The sequence below is a fragment of the Gastrolobium bilobum genome, unplaced genomic scaffold (assembly GCF_033153095.1).
Source record: "Gastrolobium bilobum isolate Gb01-03AN ecotype WA unplaced genomic scaffold, APGP_CSIRO_Gbil_v1 utg15403, whole genome shotgun sequence".
NCBI classification, from domain to species: Eukaryota; Viridiplantae; Streptophyta; class Magnoliopsida; order Fabales; family Fabaceae; genus Gastrolobium; species Gastrolobium bilobum.
The window spans coordinates 635,690-657,234 of record NW_026898870.1 but is presented as its reverse complement, the minus strand read 5'-3'; the positions used below and the strand labels follow the sequence as shown (position 1 = coordinate 657,234).

Here is a 21,545-nt window from a genome sequence, read left to right as displayed (position 1 = left end):
TAACTTACACTCGTCCCATCAATTACATCTTTATCTCATAATTAGATCGGTGGTCAGATCAATATCTTTTGTAAAAAATAAAAAATATCGTAACAATACTGAAGGCCAGCACAAAAATATCTTTTTAGATATATCAACCGCCTTTTGTAATTTTTTAATGACAATGTAGTTATTTTCTAAATTTTCATTCTTGCCATTTTATATAAACATCGAATGTTGACTCAGCAACACGAAAACATCAATCAAAAGAAGTTTCGATTTTAAAATATCAAATTCAGCACAAAAGTGAAAGTTTTCAAATGGTGATAAAGACCCATTTAATGCACTCAAAAAATGAAAACCGAAATTTAAAAAAATCATTTGTGCGCTACATAACGAAAATAAAATAGCATACACTAATGATTGTACTGTACACATGAAAAAGTCTAACATGATTCAATTATAAGGTGTTACATAGTGCTGCATGGCATGACTAAAATTCGTTACACATTGTAATAAATAAATAAAAATGTCATGCTCCAAAATGTAAAAAAAAAAAAAAACCAAAAAGGCATCGTATTTCAACAAAATCCAACATCTTCAAATAAAATGCAAATAAAATATTGCATTAAAAAAAAATACAAGTGCAAAATTAATTCAACCATGTATTTTATTTGAAGATGAACGTAAATTGCAGTTTTTGTATTTCAAAAAATTTTAGATATGAGACGATTAAAACAAAATTGTGGTAACGGTCAAGAAAAAAAAATATTGTAACAAATCGTAACAAATTCCCGTGAAACAACCTCAACAATTCAACAAGTTAATATCATGGGTTTCACATCATCTACTAAATCGGAACAGTAAAACCACTAAACAAAATGCTAATGGTTATGTTCCACGGAATATTACTTCAAGTAACTGATATCATGCAACAAATATCACGAAAAAATATCTAACAGTTGTGGCCATGACACAACATTTAATATAAGACAAATACCAATAGAAACAAATAACATTAATACTATTGGAACATAAATTCAAAATTAATCAATTTACACTAACTAACATTTTAATTATCAAAATACTGAAATTGCCAATAGCTAACATAGCTAATAGTGACTCTAAAAACACGCCAACAGTAACCAAACGTGAATCACTAAAACTACGGAACGGTAATATGAAAAACCACAATTTAAACGGAAATGTCGAAACAATATTCACAAATATCAGTAACATGGATTAATTCCAAATGTGAAACAAAACATGTTTCACGCTTCACGGAAATAAAGTAACAGAACAATAATAAGACAAATGACGAAATCACCAACGAAATCAACAGTAACTTAAAAATCGAAAAAACAATTACGGAGAAAAACCAAAAAATTCACGCAGAGTTTTTTAAAGATGCCTAGTAACACCAAAAGTGAAATTCAAAGTCCAATTCACATATCAATATGTGAAAAAAATTCAAACTATAAACAGTGTCCCATTCAAATAATATATGCAGTTTATGCACATTGGTATACGCCAAAACCAAAGATGAATGTTTTCAGGGGAAAAAAAACCGATCGATATTATATATTTCGTAACTTATTCAACGTGAGCAAATCTCAAACTCAAAAAGAATATATAGGCCACTGAGAGAATATATATATGAGTCACAGGCCGAATCATATAATATACCAATTAAAGGAATATTATATATATATATATATATATATATATATATATATATATATACATATTATCACAAATGGTATATCCAAAATATATATATATATATATCACAAACAGTATATCCCTAAAACAAAACAAACAACCATATATATTTTATTGTTACATATTCTTAAAAATCGGAATTGATAATTAGATGAGGATGCACAAATCAAAATAGGCTAAAATGATGATTGTTACATCTCCTTATAAATCGGAATTGATATATACAGTTTGTTATATAAATAGCCTATTTTTATTATATTCTATTTATTATTAGTTTACTCCATTAAAAATCGGAATTGTTATATATACGGTTTGTTATATACAAAGGATAAGATCATATCTTCTTGAAACAAACATCTAATCGTGGGACCAAAAAATTCGGAATTGATAAAAAAAAAAACGGAACAACAATAGCAGACGATTCTAGTAACTTGTATCAAAAAATTTGCCTAAAGACAAAGTCAAATGTGAATCTACAGTAACTATTCAGTATTCACGTTTCACGAAGCAAATTTTGAGGAAAAAGTGCATACACTAGCTTGGATATATAGTCTCATACCAATATGCAAAAAAGGATGATGATAAATATCTTTTAAGAAGGCATATAATACTGTACATGAAAATTGGCATAACACTAGTACACTAATCACCGAAAGAAGTCCTAATACCAAAATACACGAAAAACGATGATAAAGAAAAAAGCATATAACATTGTACAACTGTACATGGAAATTGAATTGCATACAACGATTTATGCACCCAATGTCTAGAACTTAAACAATTATTATTGAAAATCGGTTAGTTATAATTAGTATGTAAAATATATCTGGCTTGGTTTATTTCAAGTCCATAGAGAGAAAACAAAACGTAACATAAAAATTTAAAGATACAACAAATAGAATGCATTCAACCAGGTGTTTTCATATATATTGAATATCCAAAGAAAAACGAAAGGTACTAAATAATTTTTAATGTACAGTATATCAAACAGTGTATATATCACATAGGACAAAACATAAAAAATAAATAATCCAACGACAAAATCCTGCAACTTACATAAAAATATAGCAACCTTTTCAATTAATTTTTTTTTTTTTTTATTTCTGAAAATCAACATCGATCCAAACATAGATTAAACTCGGGTGAAATTGTCCAATCAATTTGAAAAGTTTTAGAACTTTTGAGCAATGAACTCTCAAATACGAATTCTCCTTCAATGCTCCATAAAAATATGCATATTATACATCTATGGAAAGATATTGACATGTTGAATAAAAACCTTAAAGGTTCTTGATTCAATAAAAAAAAATTCATGAATTAATCCATAGAGATTCGACCTTTATATATATAAAAAACAAAACCCCAATTTATTTGATTCAACAATATAGATTCTACAATCATACACAGAGGCTCTGATACCAAATGATAGAAATATTTTACCCTGGATCATGTATATGATTATAAAATACTTAAACAATATGAAATCAAAGTTGGGATTGTGTGTACCTTATTGGATCGTCACAAAGTCGAAAGATTGAAAGGACTACATGCCAGATCTTCCTCTCTATCACCTATTTCGATAAAGACAGCCTCAGCGATGGGAGCATGATGGCTTATGGAGCTTAACTCCAATATTTATAGGCTAGAGAGGGGACCTAGCTAATAACCTAGAAAAGAGTCTGTGTCCACTGGGTCCACCCATCATGGAAAACCAGGATCACACTAAAGCCTACACTGCTGCCCAACTAGGCCCAATAACAACAGATGCCAGAAGCCCAATTCAATGTGATCACAATAAGCTAGTTACAATAATAATATTGAAATATCCATTAACTCGATTAATTTTAAATACAAAACTAATTAATTAATATTGCCCATAAAATAAATTTCTAACAACTTTATCTCACTTTCCAATCATTTCTCTATAAATTACATTTAGTATTCAAAACACCTTAAAAAATTACCATATTCACGTGTCTGTGGTGTAAAAATTAAACTGTTTTATGATGTTTCAAATCTGTAATAGCACTAGCTTGTTATAATTTTGCAGCATAAGGAAAATAGGTTATGAGCGAGGTGCACGAAACGATGGAAGATGACACAACGTTCGAGCTGATCAAGTGTGTTTCCTCGGTGTCGGAGGATTCTAGTTGCTGTTGCCCAATCTGCTTGGGAACATTGGTTCAAGTTTCCTACCTCGATAAATGTTTTCGTATGCCCTTACCCAATTCCTTGTCACTGCTTTTCTTAATAACCATATCTCTGTTCTGTCGCTAGATAATAATAATAATTATAATTTTAACCCAAATCATATGAATGATATGATTCTTAAATTTGACAATTTTTGTTGGGTCTTAATCTTAATACTAAATCAACAGAAAATAGTTTGATTGATAATATGGGTTGCATGCTTTAGCTTGTTTATATTGTAAGACATTTCTCTTTGTTCTTTTTGCACTTGTCTAAGGCTGATGGACAGTGTTGAGCTGCTGCTTAACGATTCTGGAAGGAACTTGAAAACATCTTGTTTGAAAATCCCTTTTGGGAATCATATATCAAGAGAAGATTTATTAGGATGTTGCACCACTAGGGTTAGCCTAGTGGTGTGGGGTGTGTGTGTTAAGAGTGTGTGTAGTGTAGGGTGTTGTGTTCAATTCCTTGTAACCTCCAAACAAAAAAAACAGATTTATTAGGATGTTGAAATTTAAGAAACAATTAGAGGCAAATGTACCAAATCACTTATGCTGCTATATATTATGGGTTAACGTAGATAACTTATCTACATTGAACCCAAAACGACGTCGTTTTGAAGCTAAAATCAAGGTATTTTTATAATTATAATTTATTTCAGGGTTATAATAGTCTTTTTCATTATAATTTTTTAATTTTTCAACTCAAAACGACGTCGTTTTGGAAGTGAATGTAGATAACTTATCTACTTTCACTTTCACTGTAGAAACATTAAAGTAGAAACATTAAAGCCATACATTATTCCTAGTAACTAGAAAACTTATTATTGTGTTGCAGATAAGTTATGCTTCAATTGCATTTTACGCTGGGCCAAAGTTATTGCTGGCAAGCACCGATCTCCACCTTCTTCTGTAAAATGCCCCCTTTGTAAGGTTTGATTGATTCCGTTATTTTTCAACTTCTGACGATTTTTTTTTTTTCCGTTTAGATTTTTATTTCTGTGGACTTAAGTGAAGTGTATCCATCTTGCTTCTTTTTCCCCACCATGATAAACTTCTTTAAGAAGAATTTGGATGAAGGACTTTTAAGTGCTCTCAATTCACTGCACCCTAAATATTTCTTATGAACATCTAGAGTTGTATAACAATAAGGATGATAATTTCATTTGTGACAGAATCAAGTGGAGAAACGGTAGTAGAAGATGGTTTCAAGCTGGATACAATGAGCTACTGACTTTGTAGTTTATGTCTAATATGCAGACAGAAAACTTTTCTATCATATATGGAGTTGATGGAAGTTGTTTTCAACAACATTATGTAAATAAGGATTTTGAGGATAGGTTTGTCTCAGTTTTCTTGAAGTTAATATTTTAGTAGAATTATCTTTATGAACTTCGCTCTTCTATTTTTGTATGCAGTTTTATCTTATCGAAAGCGCACAGATATAGATTACAATGCTATTACACTGAACAAGGTCTTCTACTATCTTTCATTTAACAAATTTTGTGCTCAATAGTGGTGTCTGTCTGTCTGTCATAAGTATTTTCAACCAAACTGCTGGCTTCAAAGTTGGTTAAGAAGGGAAATTCAAGCTCTTATCCAGGTTAGTGGATTTATCAGATTAGTGGTTTGTAGTGCATTCTCTCTCAGATTAGTGTAAATTGTTCTCGTCCTCTGTAATTTTCTCTTCCAACTGAAAAAATATCCAGTGGCACAATGTGCTTTATCTATTGCAGTATCTGGATTCACATTTTATTGCATTTTCTTTAGTACTATTGTATGTAAGTGCCTAATTATGGATGAAATTTCTGATTCTTCTCTTTCCCTCTTTTTTAATTAGTTTTTGTTTGGTGAAGGAGGACAAAGGGGGAAGGGGGTTTGCTATAGTAATTGCATAGTTGTGTTCCTTCACTAGTACTACGTATTTGTGACTTATATTTCCTTTTGCTTAATCTGTAGGAGGAGGATGTTGACATCATTGTGCACCATATTCTTGGTGTGGTCAAAACATTAAGGACTAGGTAAGTTTGTTCATGCATCTTAAGTTGAATTAACATTATTTGAGTATGAAAATAATGACGGTTAATGTTAATTCTCAAAATTCTAGGAGAGTGCAGAAATCACACATAAATGCACCTGAAAAGAAACTGGAATAGTTCAAGATGTCAGTCTCAGCAGCAAGGCCTTTTCTGGCAGCAAGAACGGACAGATTTGTATATGAGATTCAACTTTTTCTTGCTTCAGGATTGAATATAGAAGCTTATGATGCTGTTTACATGCAACGATTAGGTTGGAGCTCACCTGGGGTAAACACTGAGTTTTCTCAAAGTGAATTAATTGATCGCACAACTGTGATTCCATACCTGTATATATTTGATGACGACACTGATGAAAATGAGTAGATTCCTTTTTCTGTTTTTCTCACTTATTTGCTGTAATTGTTGTATAGTGTGATTGTTACCCGAATAGCATAGGAGAAACTTTTTCATTTATCAATAAGCGCTATTGAGGGTTTGGATCCTAAGCAGTTATTTTAAAACTGCAGGATGAGCAATTATCCATCCAAGGGTCTAAAGTTGTTAACTTGCTTTTTAATGACATTTTATCAAATAATAACATTTTTCATGGTCAAGATTTTATGCAGTTCTAACAAAACTGCTGAGGATCCATTTTCCCGCCATTGAATATAAAACTCCTGATTCTTTAAGCTCTTACTGGCTAGCCAACAACACTTGCCTTCTTTATATATATATATAAAAAAAAAACATTTGGTCACTTTATTAATCGATTTAATGTGTGATATGAATTTTGATCGAGTTTCTAACTTGTAACTTTTGCCACTCTGCGATACAGAACATAAAGAAATAAAATTTATAAAGAAAAGAAAAAATTGACTGTTGGAAAACTGAAAAACAGTTAAAGGTAGAAGAGGAGTAAAAAATAAATGAATGAATGATGTGAAAAATGAAGAATAAAATAAAATAAAACGCCTTGGTTAGTAGAACACAAAGTGAAGGACAAAAAGATTTAGAAGGATGTTGTGTGATTGATATTTTGGATTGGCCAATCAAAGTTTGACGTTAGGCTTATCCTTTTAAAGAATCACGGGTAAAATAAAACCACAAAAAATAGCTGTGAAATATTTTCGGATATTTTAATCATTGTAACACACTAAATGAGTGTGAAGCCTCCGCCATTATTCTATTAGCATCATCATCTATCAGTGATTTACAACGTAATACAAGAGCATTGCAACCTGTAAGCGTGGAAACAGCTTCAGACTACGGAGCATTCATGGAGAAATTCATTTTACCACCAAGTTCTTCACCTGGTCTTCCTTTAAATTCACTTACCTTTGCAGTCAAAGACATGTAAGCTAGTCACTTTCCTTTCAGTAACACTAGATGCAGTGCAGAGTATCAAAATTCTTCTTTTCTGACCTCAAAGTCAACTCATATATAATTAACTTATGGGTTTGAATCCATGCATCTTGAACTTGAAGGAAGTGTTTTTGTGTTTGTGTCAAACAGATTCGACGTGGAAGGGTATGTGACTGGCTTCGGGAGTCCTGATTGGGCAAGGACTCATCCAGTGGCTACATCTACTGCTCCAACAGTTTTGGCTCTCCTCAGAGCAGGTGCCACATCTGTTGGTAAAACTGTCTTGGACGAAATGGCTTACAGGTTCTTTTTTCTTCTTTTGGGGGATCATTTTTTGCACTCATTCTATAAAACAATTGAGTTTTATAGTCCTTAAGCACTAAATTTTAGTTCGTAGGGACCATCTTTTCTCATTGAATGAAATTTTATGTGAAAAGATCCATGATCATTGTCATTGTTTTTAAAATTGTGACTTTGGAAGTTATATAACTTTCTTAACTTTTACTGAATCAGTAGATTATGTGGAAAATATGATCCTATCAGTATTTGTACTTTTGCCGTGAGGCATATATTTTGAACACTTTATTTTTGTTAATCATATCACTGAGTACTCTCCCCACACTCTGCTAGTCAGTTTTAACAGGAAGTATAACTGAGTACTCTGCTTTGGCAGTATAAACGGAGAGAACAAACATTATGGGACACCTAGAAATCCCTGTGCTGCAGATCGGGTTCCTGGAGGATCTTCTAGTGGCTCTGCTGTTGCAGTTGCTGCAAAGCTTGTGGATTTCTCATTAGGTGAGATATTAATCTTCCGTTCCATTAGTTATTTTGGGGCACCATTATGTTAATAATTTGAAGTATTTTTTTGTTTTTCATTTTGTTATTATCTAAATGATAGGAACTGATACCGGAGGAAGTGTAAGAGTGCCAGCATCATATTGTGGGATTTTTGGTTTTCGTCCATCTCATGGTGCTATCTCAACATCAGGAGTTATTCCTTTGGCACAAAGTTTTGATACTGTGGGTAATAATCCATCAGCTTGATAGCTCTGTTAAATCTGTACTTTTGGGTAAATGCATCATAACATAAAAACAAACACATTAACATTGATGGCTACAATAATAGTACTTTTCATAATTTTTGTTTTAAAAAATAAATAAAAGTATTGTTCATAATAACATTGGGATTAGATAATCTCTGGAGGAACATACAGACTGTTAGTTTTCAGTTTCTCTTAAACTTTACAATACACGAGATTTTTTTCTTCAATCCCATGCATTGAAACTCACATATAATCAAACGTACACATTTTCGTGGTTCTAATGTGCTTGCATTGCATGCTCTTGTTCTTAATCAAATATATATATTAAAATTACAGTTTATGCATGAGGAAGTACTTGTTTTCTCTAGTTATCTGGTTAAAAAAGTATTTATGATCTTTAACAAGGTGCAGCTTTCTCTTAATTTCTTTTCCCCAGATTTTAGGTCTGAATTTTCCATTTGCAGATTTCATCTCCTTGTGGCATGGTGTACATCTAGTGTTCTTGAAATTATGCCTTCAACTGTTGTTAAACTCTTCTTTTGGAGATTCATTTTCTTGTTTTCATCTTCACATCCAGGATGGTTTGCTAGGGATCCATTGATTTTGAGTAGAGTTGGACGTGTACTTCTACAATTGCCGGACGTAGCACCTGTTAGACCTACTTGCATTATCATTGCAGAAGACTGTTTCCAGCTTTCAAGTATTCCATACGATCTAGTTACAGGAGTTGTCATCAAAGCAATGGACAAGTTATATGGAGGTGAACAATTGATCGGATAGATCTATTGTTATCAATTTAATATAGTTATATGGTCTTTATCAAACAGAAAATTTCAGAATTTAAATTTTAAATAATGATGGATTCTTTTTTCTCCCCTCTTAATATAGTTATAAATCTATATGTGCTTTTGTCCAGATAATGATGTTTGATATGTATTTGAAACAATTTGATTTTACTGAGTGAGAAACTTTTTGTTGTATCCATTGTTGCAGGTGATGTATTAAAGCATGAAATCCTTGGCGACTATGTGAAGGCCAATGTTCCAAGTTTGAAGCATTTCATGAGTAAAGAGAATACTGACCGAGAATATAACATTCCATCACTGGCAGCACTTTCAAGAGCTATGCGATTGCTTGAGAGGTGTAGCTCACCGGTCAATCCCTGGCTTTAAGCAAAGATGACTGTAATTTTCTAGTGGGTTGTGGATTACATTGAATTGAAATTTGATTGCTTGCTTTGTGTACTATTTGAAACATAGGTATGAATTCAAGAATAACCATGGTGAATGGGTTAGTGCTGTGAAACCTGATTTAGGTCCTGGAATTTCAGAACGTGTATCAGAAGCCCTAAGGTCAACAGGGGAGAACATTGATATGTGTCATTCTATAAAAGGGGAACTGCGTGATGCTCTTACTGCTCTTCTTGGGGTATTCTTTTTTTCTCTTTCTCTCACAAACGGGCATGCATGCAGACCATACTAAGAACTTTGGAATCCCCATAACCTATTGATAAACATTGGATTTCAAACGATGAACATATCATAGTTATATCTTCATCAGACCATAAATATGTGTGATTATATGCGCAAATCATTCGTCCTAATACAGATTCTCTTCTTAGTCTTCATAAAAGGAAACCTCCTTTCTTCCTGTCCATGAAGAAATAATTTTCAAAATGCTTGTTATTTATCATCGATCAATCTCACTTTTTAAGTAATTATTTGACTCTTCTCATCTGTACATTTGTTTCAGCAAGCGTTTTCATATTCCAGAAGTAACAATTAAATTATTCCATTTTTTTTCATTATCTAACTTGACTATGCTTGTTTTTTACATAATCTAATTCCGTAAATGAAAATTATAGATTCTCTGAATGAAGAGACTTTATATACTATTTACGTGTTAAAAATAGAAGTATTGTCCATAAAGAGAATCTCCTTTAATTTAGAACATAAAAGGAAAAATCATTCTTTCAGGTTGCTGCTTAAATGGCAGTAATCTGTTATCTTTATTTCTGTTGGTCATTTTTTCCTCTGCTATCTTGCTTGCTCAAGTGCCAAATGACATATATAAACCATTGTAACTTCTTTTCATACAGAGAAGCCAGACTAGTAACTATTAAGAGTGCTTCTTGTTACAAAGATTATTATTATTAATTTTTTTTGGGGAGGGGTAGTGGTAGTGGTGTAAAATTGTTACAAAGATATCACTTTGTCTGTATTTGGAACAATTTGGTGGCCATCTCATTTAGACCTCTGATGTGCACTTCTGGCATATTTGAAGGAACCAATAATTTTTCATAAGTTCGCCTTTTTTTTAAGTCAGTGTAACAGTTTGTGCATGAAAATTTCAGGATTTTGGTGTTCTCATGATCCCCACAATTCCGGGGTCTCCACCTAAACTGCAAACAAGTACGTCTGAATTAGAAGTTTTTCGTGCAAGTGCTTTCAGCCTGCTGTCCATTGTTGGAGTATCTGGATTTTGCCAGGTTGTCCCGTGTGTGTATTTTTTGTGTGATTGTGGAACACTTACTCCTATATTTTCTTTAATCAATCAAACTTCAGTTCAGAATGTTATAACAATGTGGTTTGTCATGACACTTTGCAGGTAAACATACCACTGGGGATGTATAATAATCTTCCTATATCAATTTCTCTGGTGGCCAGACATGGTGCAGATGGATTCTTGCTTCACCTTGTTGAGGTTCTTTATGACAGCATTAAAGGAGAGGAATCAGCTTAGTCAGCATAAGTTACTTTAATCTGACTGCAAGGATGTCACTGTAGTAAGTTATATATCCTACTCAAATCTAGGGAAAGAAATTTATGGAAATTGAGAGCTTCTGTGCAATACACATATTTTAGTTCCTCATCTTATGTGCATGTTATAGTAGTTAATTTTGTGACTTGTGAGCAAACAAGAAAAGATTGTTATTTAGAAGAAGCAATCCATGATTTTTAGCACATGCAAAGGAAAGTTATGTCTAGTCATGTTTTTCTTTTGCAGGCGTTATAAGTATGCATACTGTGCCAAAGCTGGGAGAGAAGCACAACCTGAAGTACTGGCAAAAATCAAAAGAGGGGAAATAGTGTAAAGGAAATCCTTGCTTCTCTGACACATCCTCTTCACTTCAAACATGATAAGAGTACAATAAGTCATTAAGTCATACCATAGATATTATGCTTGCTTGGTTATGAAAACATAAAAGCCACACTGAAATTAATGACACTTACTTTAATACCATATCATGTTATCAGTTGTTGACGAATTAGATTTTAAATTGCGTCGGTTACTCAGAAACTAGTTTTATAGGAAGCTCACAGAGGGATATGTGGAAAAGCACCTAGAGGTGTAAATGGGCTGGGCTGGGCTGGGCTTTGGCCATCCTGGCCCAAACCTACGTAAAAAAAAATCTAGCCTATCTGGCCTACTGGCCTATTAAAGGCTTTATTTGTAGGCCAAACCCGGCCCATTTTAAAAAATAAGAAAGCCTGACATGGCCTACAGGCCTTGTAGGCTTCCCACTATATATACTAAGCAAAAAAAATAAATTGTATAGAGCAAAGAAAGTTTCATTCATCCATGCACTAGTACTTCTCATAAGAAAAAGATGACAAACAAGAAAGAGTCAACATTATACCTCAGCTCTAGAATGTATATCATAGAGGAATAAAGTTAAAGAAATGAGAAAAATAAGAAAAATACAATTACTGGATGCTGAAATAAAGTCTACAAGAGAATATCATTCATTTAAAAATCTTTAAACCACCATCAAGACAAGGGAAAGAAGAGTATTATTGAAAGATCTTCATCAGTAACATCATAATCCAGCAAGGTACCCATTGCTCCATGGTATTAAGCTGCAACAGCATGTAAAATTTGGAGACATTAGACAAGTTTTTCTTTCATAAAATAAAATAGCACAAAAAGTAAGAGATATTGGTATTTAGTACTTTGTGTCTTTGCCACATAAAATAAATATTATTTTATTATTTTATTTTCATAAATTAAATAGGCCAGCCTACAAGGTTGTAGGCCGGGCTTGACAAAATTGGCCTATGGCCTATTTATTAAAAAAGCTTTTTTATAAGCCTAAGTCTACTCTACTTTTCTGAAAGGCCGAGCCTGGGCTGGGCTGGGCCAGCCTGGCCCATTTACACCCCTAGCACCATCCAGTTATCACTCCAACCATCTTTTCTTTTTGTATAGTAGGGCATACACTCCGCTACGACTTGCATTATTATTTTCTTTTTGTGAAAGTGAGCTTTTGCTTTTTTAAATAAAAAAATAAACTTAACTCATGTAATTTATGTTTTTATCAGTTTATTTGACAATAGATAAATGTTTCATTTAGGTTTTCACAATGATGGGAAAAGAGAAAAGACATATAACTTTGAGTAAATAAGATGTAAATTTTGAAATAGAAAAAAATCAATTTCATTAATTTTAGACACATCATTGTTATTTAGGTGAGTTTTGCTATCGCAATCTATCACCCCATTCTTTTTATAGAAAAAGTTGTTGAATTTTTTTCTGAGTTTATACCTCCAGTTAGGTCCACTGAGCTCAAGTTCAAGAGCTCAACTCCTTTAAAGATCCAAGATCTTTTTACCTGGATCAGCACTTTTGACTAGAGCCATAGATTACGAGCCCGAATCGTGGGACCATAGACCAAGAGCTTGGATTATGAATTTAAACCCAAGATCTTTTCCCGCTTGTTCGTAACCGTGATCACCCTAACCACCTGATAAGGCTACGATTCCTATAATTACCTGATAATATCACTTTCGCTGTAACTGCCATATCTGAAGGCTATATAAGCTTGTTAATAATATCAAAGGGGATACTTCAGATCAATTCATCTCACTCATCCTTTCATACAGAGCATATCTACTTAGCTTATCATATCTATAGCTTACACCAGACCTTAGTCATTGTCGGCATACCTTAAACACTTAACCTATAACCCACATACCATAGTTGGAGTTCACTTAGAACAAATTTATTTTTATAGTAAAACTCTGTAATTCTTTAAAATTTAATAAATTAAAATCATGATACATTCCAAACTAAATTAAAAGTAAATATATATTTGTTTATTTCAAAGATTAACTCACTTAAATCATTCCCTTTTACTTCCTTACCTACAATTTCAGGTAACAAGAAAGCCTTCCCCCATAATGTGTTTATTAAAAAACACATTCTTAAATTGTATTAAAAAGACAAGCTAGATGTTGATCCACATTGAACATGCATATGCCTAACTTTATAAGCAAAGTGCTTATCACTCAAGACCGCCAATATGTTGGGACAAATTGACAAGGGACAAATGCCAAGCCTACATAATATATATGTCATTTTTTTTTGGGGGGGTTACATAGTAAGGGCTAAGCCCAAATAACACATAACATATATCTGTTTCGGTAATTGACGCCCCTTTTATATGTGGACATAAAAAAAAAGAAATTGTTATATTTTGAGATAGAATTGATGTCTGAATGTAAGGGCTTAAATAGATATAAAAAGGAAAGAAGGAATTCTGTGGATCAACTTCTTTTTATAGATCTGCAAAGATATACAAAACCTCTTTTTTAAATAAAAAAAACATTATTTATAACTATGCATGATTGAAGCTGAGAATTTATAAACTAGTTTTCATTCTGAATAGAATATGCCAAAAGTCCTTTTAATCAATTACAGGTAGTGTTATCAAATTTTGGCATATTTTATTTAGAATGAAAAACTGTTTATAAATTTCATCCACATACTGGATCAATAGATCACCGGTTTAATTAATAAGTCATTGGTTCAACAATTTCAATTAAATATATATTATAAAATATAATAAATATAAAATCAGAAGTATTATAAGAATAAATAGAGCTGATTTATGGTAAGTGTTGTAAGTTATAATTCACATGGTCTATATTCAAAATTTTAAGATAACAATTTTTAAACTTTGGATACCTTTAACAATTTTAAACTTTTTTTTGTTATTTTTTTTAATAAATTTGTGTACAAACTACCAAGTGGTAATAATTAGATAAATAATAATATTTTATTATATTTACAATTACTAAGGTTAATATATAAAATACTAGTGATTTTATTCTAATTTCTTTCTTTTAATTTGAAATTAATGTTTTTATAAGAATTTTATTTACATGTTATATCTTAAGAAAAAGTGTTTGTCAGAAAATAACTTTATGTTATTTTAAGTGAAACAATCATATTTTAATATATATTTAATTATTATTTTATATTCTCTCTTATGCACAAATTTAGGAGGGAAAAGAGTGTAAAAAAAAAACACCAAAATAAAACTGTTTCACTTAAAATGATTAAAATTTTGTCATTTAAATGACAAATGTTTTTTTTTCCTATATATCTTAATATGACAATTAATTTAAAAAAGGAAAAAATGTTTCTCCCATAATATAAGATAAAGTTATCATTAGGAATACCAAAATACGTCATTTTAGAGGTTTGTAAAAAAAAAAAAAGATATTTTAATATATATTTTTATTTTATATAATATAATTTTACTAAAATATTCTATATATTTTTTAAAATTCACGATATCAATTTTGGGTTGAGGAGATTAATTTAGGGGAGAAACCTTAATCCCTTTTAAAAAAAGGTTATACTTATATAATGTTACATAAAAAACACTATTTGATGCTACATAAACATAAATGAAGAGAGAGAAAATGAGTTGAGGAAAGAGAAAATCAAAAATTGTGGACCCTACGTCTATTTGTTTGGACAGGAAATGAATCTTACATCATGTTACATAATAGATGTATTTTCCTTTAAAAAATTACCATATTGAAGTCTCTGGTGTAAAATTAAACTTTTAAATATGATGTTTCGAATCTGTAATAGCACTATGCCACTGGTGTTGTAATTTTGCAGCATAAGGAGAATAGGTTTGGAGCGAGGTGCACGATACGATGGAAGATGACACAACGTTCGAGCTGAGCAAGTGTGTTTCCTCGGTGTCGGAGGATTCCAGTTTCTGTTGCCCAATTTGCTTGGGATCATTGGTTCAAGTTTCCTACCTCGATAAATGTTTTCGTATGCCCTTGCCCAATTCCTTGTCACTGCTTTTCTTAATAACCATGTCTCTGTTCTGTAGCCAGATAATAATATTAATTTTAACCCAAATCATATGATTCTTAAATTTGACATTTTCGTTGGGTCTTAATCCGAAAGTTTACAAATTTTTGCATACGGTGTAGGCCATTTACTGAATCAACAGAAAATAGTTTGATTTGGGTTGCATGCTTTACCTTGTTTATATTGTAACATATTTCTCTTTGTTCTTTTTGCACTTGTTGAGCTGTTGCTTAACGATTCTGGAAGGAACTTGAAAACTTCTTGTTTGAAAATCCCTGTTGGGAATTATATATCAAGAGAAGATTTATTAGGATGTTGAAATTTAAGAAGCAATTAGAGGCAAATGTACCAAATCACTTATGCTGCTATACATTATTCCTAGTAACTACTAACTAGTAAACTTATTCTTGTCTTGCAGATAAGTTTTGCTTCAATTGCATTTTACGCTGGGCCAAAGTTGTTGCTGGCAAGCACCGTTCTCCACCTTCTTCTGTAAAATGCCCCCTTTGTAAGGTTTGATTGAATCCGTTATTTTTCAACTTCCCACAATTTTATTTTTTTTCTTCCGTTTAGATTTTTATTGCTGTGGACTTAAGTGAAGTATATCCATTTTTCTCCCTTTTCCCCAGTCCCACCATGATAAACCTCTTTAAGAAGAATTTGGATCAAGGACTTTTAAGTGCTCTCAATTCACTGCACCCTAAATGTTTCTTATGGACATCTAAAGTTGTATAATAGTAAGGATGATAATTTCATTTGTGATAGAATCAAGTGGAGAAATGGTAGTAGAAGATGGTTTCAAGCTGGATACAATGAGCTACTGACTTTGTAGTTTATGCCTAATATGCAGACAGAAAATTTTTCTATCATATATGGAGTTGATGGAAGTTGTTTTCAACGACATTATGTAAATAAGGATTTTGAGGATAGGTTTGTCTCAGTTTTGTTGAAGTTAAAATTTTAGTAGAATTATCTTTATGAACTTTGATCTTCTATTTTTGTATGCAGTTTTATCTTATCAAGAGCGCAGAGATATAGATTACAATGCTATTACACTGAACAAGGTCTTCTACTATCTTTCATTTAACAAATTTCGTGCTCAGTAGTGGTGTCTGTCTGCCATTTGGTTTTTGTTGCATTTTTGTTAATTGTTATCAGTTTGCTTTACTTTTAACTTTGTCTGAGCAGGATTCTTAGACGACATATTCAATATATCGCAATATTGGAAATCTCATAAGTATTTTCAACCAAACTGCTGGCTTCAAAGTTGGTTAAGAAGGGAAATTCAAGCTCTTATCCAGGTTAGTGAATTGATCAGATTAGTGGTTTGTACTGCATGCTCTCTCAGATTAGTGTAAATTGTTCTCATCCTCTGTAATTTTCTCTTCCAACTGAAAAAATATCCAGTGGCATAATGTGCTTTATCTATTGCAGTATCTGGATTCACATTTTATTGCATTTTCTTAAGTACTACTGTATGTAAGTGCCTAATTATGGATGAAATTTCTGATTCTTCTGTTTCTGTCTTTTTTAATTAGTTTTTGTTTGGTGAAGGATGGAACATCCCCGTCTCGAGCCGGTTCAATTAACATACACATGATATAAACAGAAACAGCGGAAGACTTAACTTACGAAAATATGAGCTAACTTTTTCTTTTTCTAACTTAATTCTTACTCGGCGTAAACGAAAATCGGGCAGAGTTTCCTCTATAAATCGGACAACTGGGGATTTTCCAATCCCACACAGAAGCATTTCCTGATAAACAGTTTATACAACATATCAATTCAGAAATACCAGATATCCAACTATAATCGAATACCCATACATGGGCGCATGCATAACATGGCTCCGTGCCACTAAATCTAACAGCATGCCATCAAAACATAAACCTATATGAATACTACATCATCATATAACGTTCCTGAATACTCAAATGTACATGCATCAAACTGACAGACATGTACAAAACATATACAGGCCATATACAAAATAAAGGATCAATATCATGATCCATCAAATGCGAAAATACTAAAATACATCAAACACTCCAAAAAGGTAGCAGCCTACAGCCACTCAAAATCCGGTCTGTCAACTGCCTCAGCCACGTGTCGTGTCCCTGCCTAGTGAGGACTCACCGGAAATCTGGGCACCTGAAAATGTGTCCCCAAAGAGGGGTGAGATTACAAATCTCAATAAGCTCCAGGTTTATAGAGAATTCTCCATACCCCTGGCTCACTCCTGCATGAAAGTCAGATACAGAGTATACAAATACAACATATAACAGATATCATAACAGAACAGAGCATATATCCATATCATATCAGAGATGTGCGCCGTCATTCCCAAGGGAGGACCCCAAGCGGAAATCAACGCACGTGTTCCCGAGGGAGGACCCCAAAGCGGAACCAGACATATCAGAGGAGTACACCATCAGTCCCGAGGGAGGACCCCAAAGCGGACGTCCGGGTACTATACAATCAATGGCCAGAGATTGTTACAGAAATCAAATTACAGAAGTCATATCAGAGCAAAACATATCATGTTATCAAATAACTCTATATGAATGCATCTATACAAAGCATCTAAATCACAGTCATACAGTCCAACCATAGTCCACTAACCATGGTGGAGCACTCAAGCAGGAAAAGACTCCTTAAACATAGAGCTTACCTCTTGAAGCTTTACCAATACGCTTACTTGTGGAACAAGTTACTTTTATCGCTTCAAGAGATTTCCGATCCTTCTCAATCCCTAGGCACACCTAGAGAATAATTTACAATGCATCAATAAAATGATGCAATACCATAATTATTTCATAAGCATACATTTTATCGCTTATTTTCCTTTCTTTGCATTTTTGCCAATCCTATGCCAATACACAAGTCTAGACCTCTTTATAACCGTTGGTGTTCTTTAATTTAATCAACCATTCCCTTAGGAATTTTCAACATAAATCATGCTATTTTTCTTCAAAACTCATCACCTTTATACAATTTATTACAACACATTTTATTTAAAATAAAATGTACAAAATATATCCCTAAATACCCTATAGGTCGAATCCTACAAGGGGAATTTCCAAAGATCCTTCTCTTTTACAATGCATTTTCGTTACTTCATTACAACTTGCAAACACCTAGGAATGCTTCCACTAAATTCCTATGTTGAGTTTAGACACCAAGTCCTTTTTTTACTTAGGCATTCTTACTAACTCATCCATTTTCACTCATTTCCAACACACTATACCTTCACAATACATAATATAATTTTTTCCACAATAACTCCTACTCACTCCATGATGGCCGAAACCTAGGAGGAAGATGCAATAGGACTTTTAAATTTTTATATCACATGTGGATGCTTACTCAACACTATAACTTCCTAAACAACAATAATCCATCATAAATTTCACATTCTAACATCAATTATTTCCCAACAAAATATGCTCATCAATTTCATAACTTAAATCATCAAAATAATATCATGGAAATAGAGGTTTCTTACCTCTAAACACTTGTACAAAGCCTAGAGAGCAATCTCCAAGCCAAGCTCCATCCAAAAACTCACTTTTTTTCCTCCAATGAATAGTAACTCGAAAATGAGAGGAGGAATAACTCTTCACACACTCAACAAAACCTCAAATTGATGGTTGGAATGGGTTCATTGGGTGTTTTAGAAGCAATTTCATGTGGTGGGTCTTTGAATTTGGAGTAGAAATGATGGAGAATCAAGGAGAAGAAATTCATAACCCTACCCCCCTTCTCCAATGGTGCAGCTCGGTTTTGAGAGGGTGAGAGGAGAGAGAAACTGATTTGGGATAATGAGACTAAGTCACTTGTAAGGCTAGCACATGTGGCCTTTTTTAACAGATGTTTTTCTATCGCGTATTTTAACTTAAATTGACCCGGAACTAACTTAAAACTTCGAACATATTTTTATTTTTCTAAAATCATTTATATTAATTTTTATCTGTTACAAAACAATATTCATAATTCACAGTATGGTTTCTGCACCGTTTTTGACGAAATGCACTGTGAATCACTAATTGTACTTTATTTACTTTTAAAACTTAACACTTATAAACTTATCATTTTCTTGGGCCTATATTGACTTGCTTGGCATATATTGGACTTTCTTATTCTTATTTCATCAATTATTTATTTCTGGACTCTACCGGTTGCTTAAACAGCAATACAAAATACCCGGTAGAAACACTATTCACGAGATTTTCACGGAAAGTGCCAGACTATACAATTTTTCGTTCTGAACTCATATTTGTCATCAGAATTTTCAAATTATGTTCCTAAAATTATTTTGCTCATTTTAAGCTCTACCGGTTAATTCACAAAACTGTAAATTCTCCGGCAGAACGCACTGTTCATAACATAGTCATGATTACAGTCAAAATACTCGAAATCGCTCACTGAATCTAATTATGGCATTTAAATCCTTAAATTAAATCTCTAACTAAGATTTATCAGTTAGGGTCATTATAAAGGAGGACAAAGGGGGTTTGCTATAGTAATTGCATAGTTGTGTTCCTTGACTAGTACTACGTATTCGTGACTTATATTTCCTTTTGCTTAATCTATAGGAGGAGGATGTTGACATCATTGTGCACCATATCCTTGGTGTGGTCAAACCATTATGGACTAGGTAAGTTTCTTCATGCATTTTAAGGTTATATAACATTATTTGAGTATGAAAAATAATGACGGTTAATGTTAATTCTCAAACTTCCAGGAGAGAGCAGAAGTCACACATAAATGCACCTGAAAAGAAACAGGAAGAGTTCAAGATGTCAGTCTCTGAAGCAGCAAGGCCTTTTCTGGCAGTAAGAACGGACAGATTTGTATATGAGATTCAACTTTTTCTTGCTTCAGGATTGAATATAGAAGCTTATGATGCTGTTTACATACAAAGATTAGGTTGGAGCTCACCTGGGGTAAACACTGAGGTTTCTCAAAGTGAATTAATTGATCGCACAACTGTGATTCCATACCTGTATATATTTGATGACGACTCTGATGGAAATGAGTAGATTCCTTGTTTTGTTTTTCTCACTTTTTGTCTGTAATTGCTGTATAGTGTGATTGTTACCCGAATAGCATAGGAGAAAAAATTCATATATCAATAAGCGCTATTGAGGGTTTGGATCCTGAGCAGTTAATTTAAAATTGCAGGATGAGCAATTATCCATCCAAGGGTCTAAAGCTGTTAACATGCTTCTTAATAACATTTTATCATATAATAACATTTTTCATGGTCTAGATTTTATGCCGTTCTAACAAAACTGCTGAGAATCCATTTTCTGCCATTGAATATGAAACTCCTGATTCTTTAAGTTCTTACAGACTAGCGAACAACACTTGCCTTCTTTATAAAAAGGTAAAAGAAAAAAAAAAAAAACATTTGCTCAATTTCTTATTTGATGTAATGTGTGATATGAAGTGTGCTCCAATAGAGTTTCTGACTAGTAACTTTCTCCAGTCTGCCATACGGAACATAAACAAATAAAATTTAAAAGGAATAGAAAGAATGGACTGTTGGAAAAACTGAAAAACAGTAAAAGATAGAAGAGGAGTAAAAAATAAGGGTCAGGAGATAAAGTTTATTTTTTTACATACGTATAAAAATGTGCGGGGTTCGTGTGAAGTAAAAGAAGAGAAAGAGAAAGAGAAAATATAAGTCTTAAACACTTTTATGTATATATAAAAGATAAATTTATCTCATATAACATAAGAAACAATAAATTTAAAAAATAAATGGATGAATGATGTGAAAAATGAAAAAATAAAATAAAATAAAACGCCTTCGCTATAGAACACAAAGGGAAGGACAAAAAGATTTAGAAGGATGTCGTGTGATTGTTATTCTGGATTGACCGATCAAAGTTTTATGCCAGCCTTATCCTTTTAAATAAGGGTTTGAACTTTGAAGCTTCTAACGTTACACGAGATAAACTGTCTCCTTCACACAAAATAATAATAATAATAATAATTAATTAATTAATTAATTAAGTGAGATCATTTTTTTCTCTCTCCTTATTGCTATGTGAGAAATACGTTCTGATAGATTATATTTAAAAAAAATTTGTTTATCAATTCTT

At 32.5% G+C, this 21,545-nt stretch overlaps 2 protein-coding genes and 1 pseudogene across 2 annotated transcripts; all 3 read left to right on the top strand.

The window, feature by feature from the left end:
• The first annotated feature begins 3,760 nt into the window (after positions 1–3,760).
• On the top strand, positions 3,761–6,823 carry LOC133284893 (uncharacterized; annotated as a pseudogene).
• A 242-nt stretch (positions 6,824–7,065) lies between these two features.
• Positions 7,066–11,596, top strand: LOC133284892 (amidase 1-like). The gene is made up of 10 exons (XM_061482025.1): positions 7,066–7,261; positions 7,421–7,573; positions 7,944–8,068; positions 8,172–8,297; positions 8,894–9,076; positions 9,310–9,457; positions 9,576–9,744; positions 10,670–10,804; positions 10,924–11,101; positions 11,323–11,596. Exons 1-9 carry the CDS (start codon positions 7,185–7,187, stop codon positions 11,056–11,058), a joined length of 1,251 nt encoding a protein of 416 aa, XP_061338009.1. The 5' UTR covers positions 7,066–7,184; the 3' UTR covers positions 11,059–11,101; positions 11,323–11,596.
• Positions 11,597–14,887: 3,291 nt separating this feature from the next.
• Positions 14,888–20,593, top strand: LOC133284932 (uncharacterized). Its single transcript, XM_061482069.1, has 7 exons — positions 14,888–15,393; positions 15,854–15,948; positions 16,286–16,365; positions 16,444–16,499; positions 16,624–16,736; positions 20,031–20,092; positions 20,180–20,593. Exons 1-7 carry the CDS (start codon positions 15,270–15,272, stop codon positions 20,475–20,477), a joined length of 828 nt encoding a protein of 275 aa, XP_061338053.1. The 5' UTR covers positions 14,888–15,269; the 3' UTR covers positions 20,478–20,593.
• Positions 20,594–21,545: the final 952 nt, after the last annotated feature.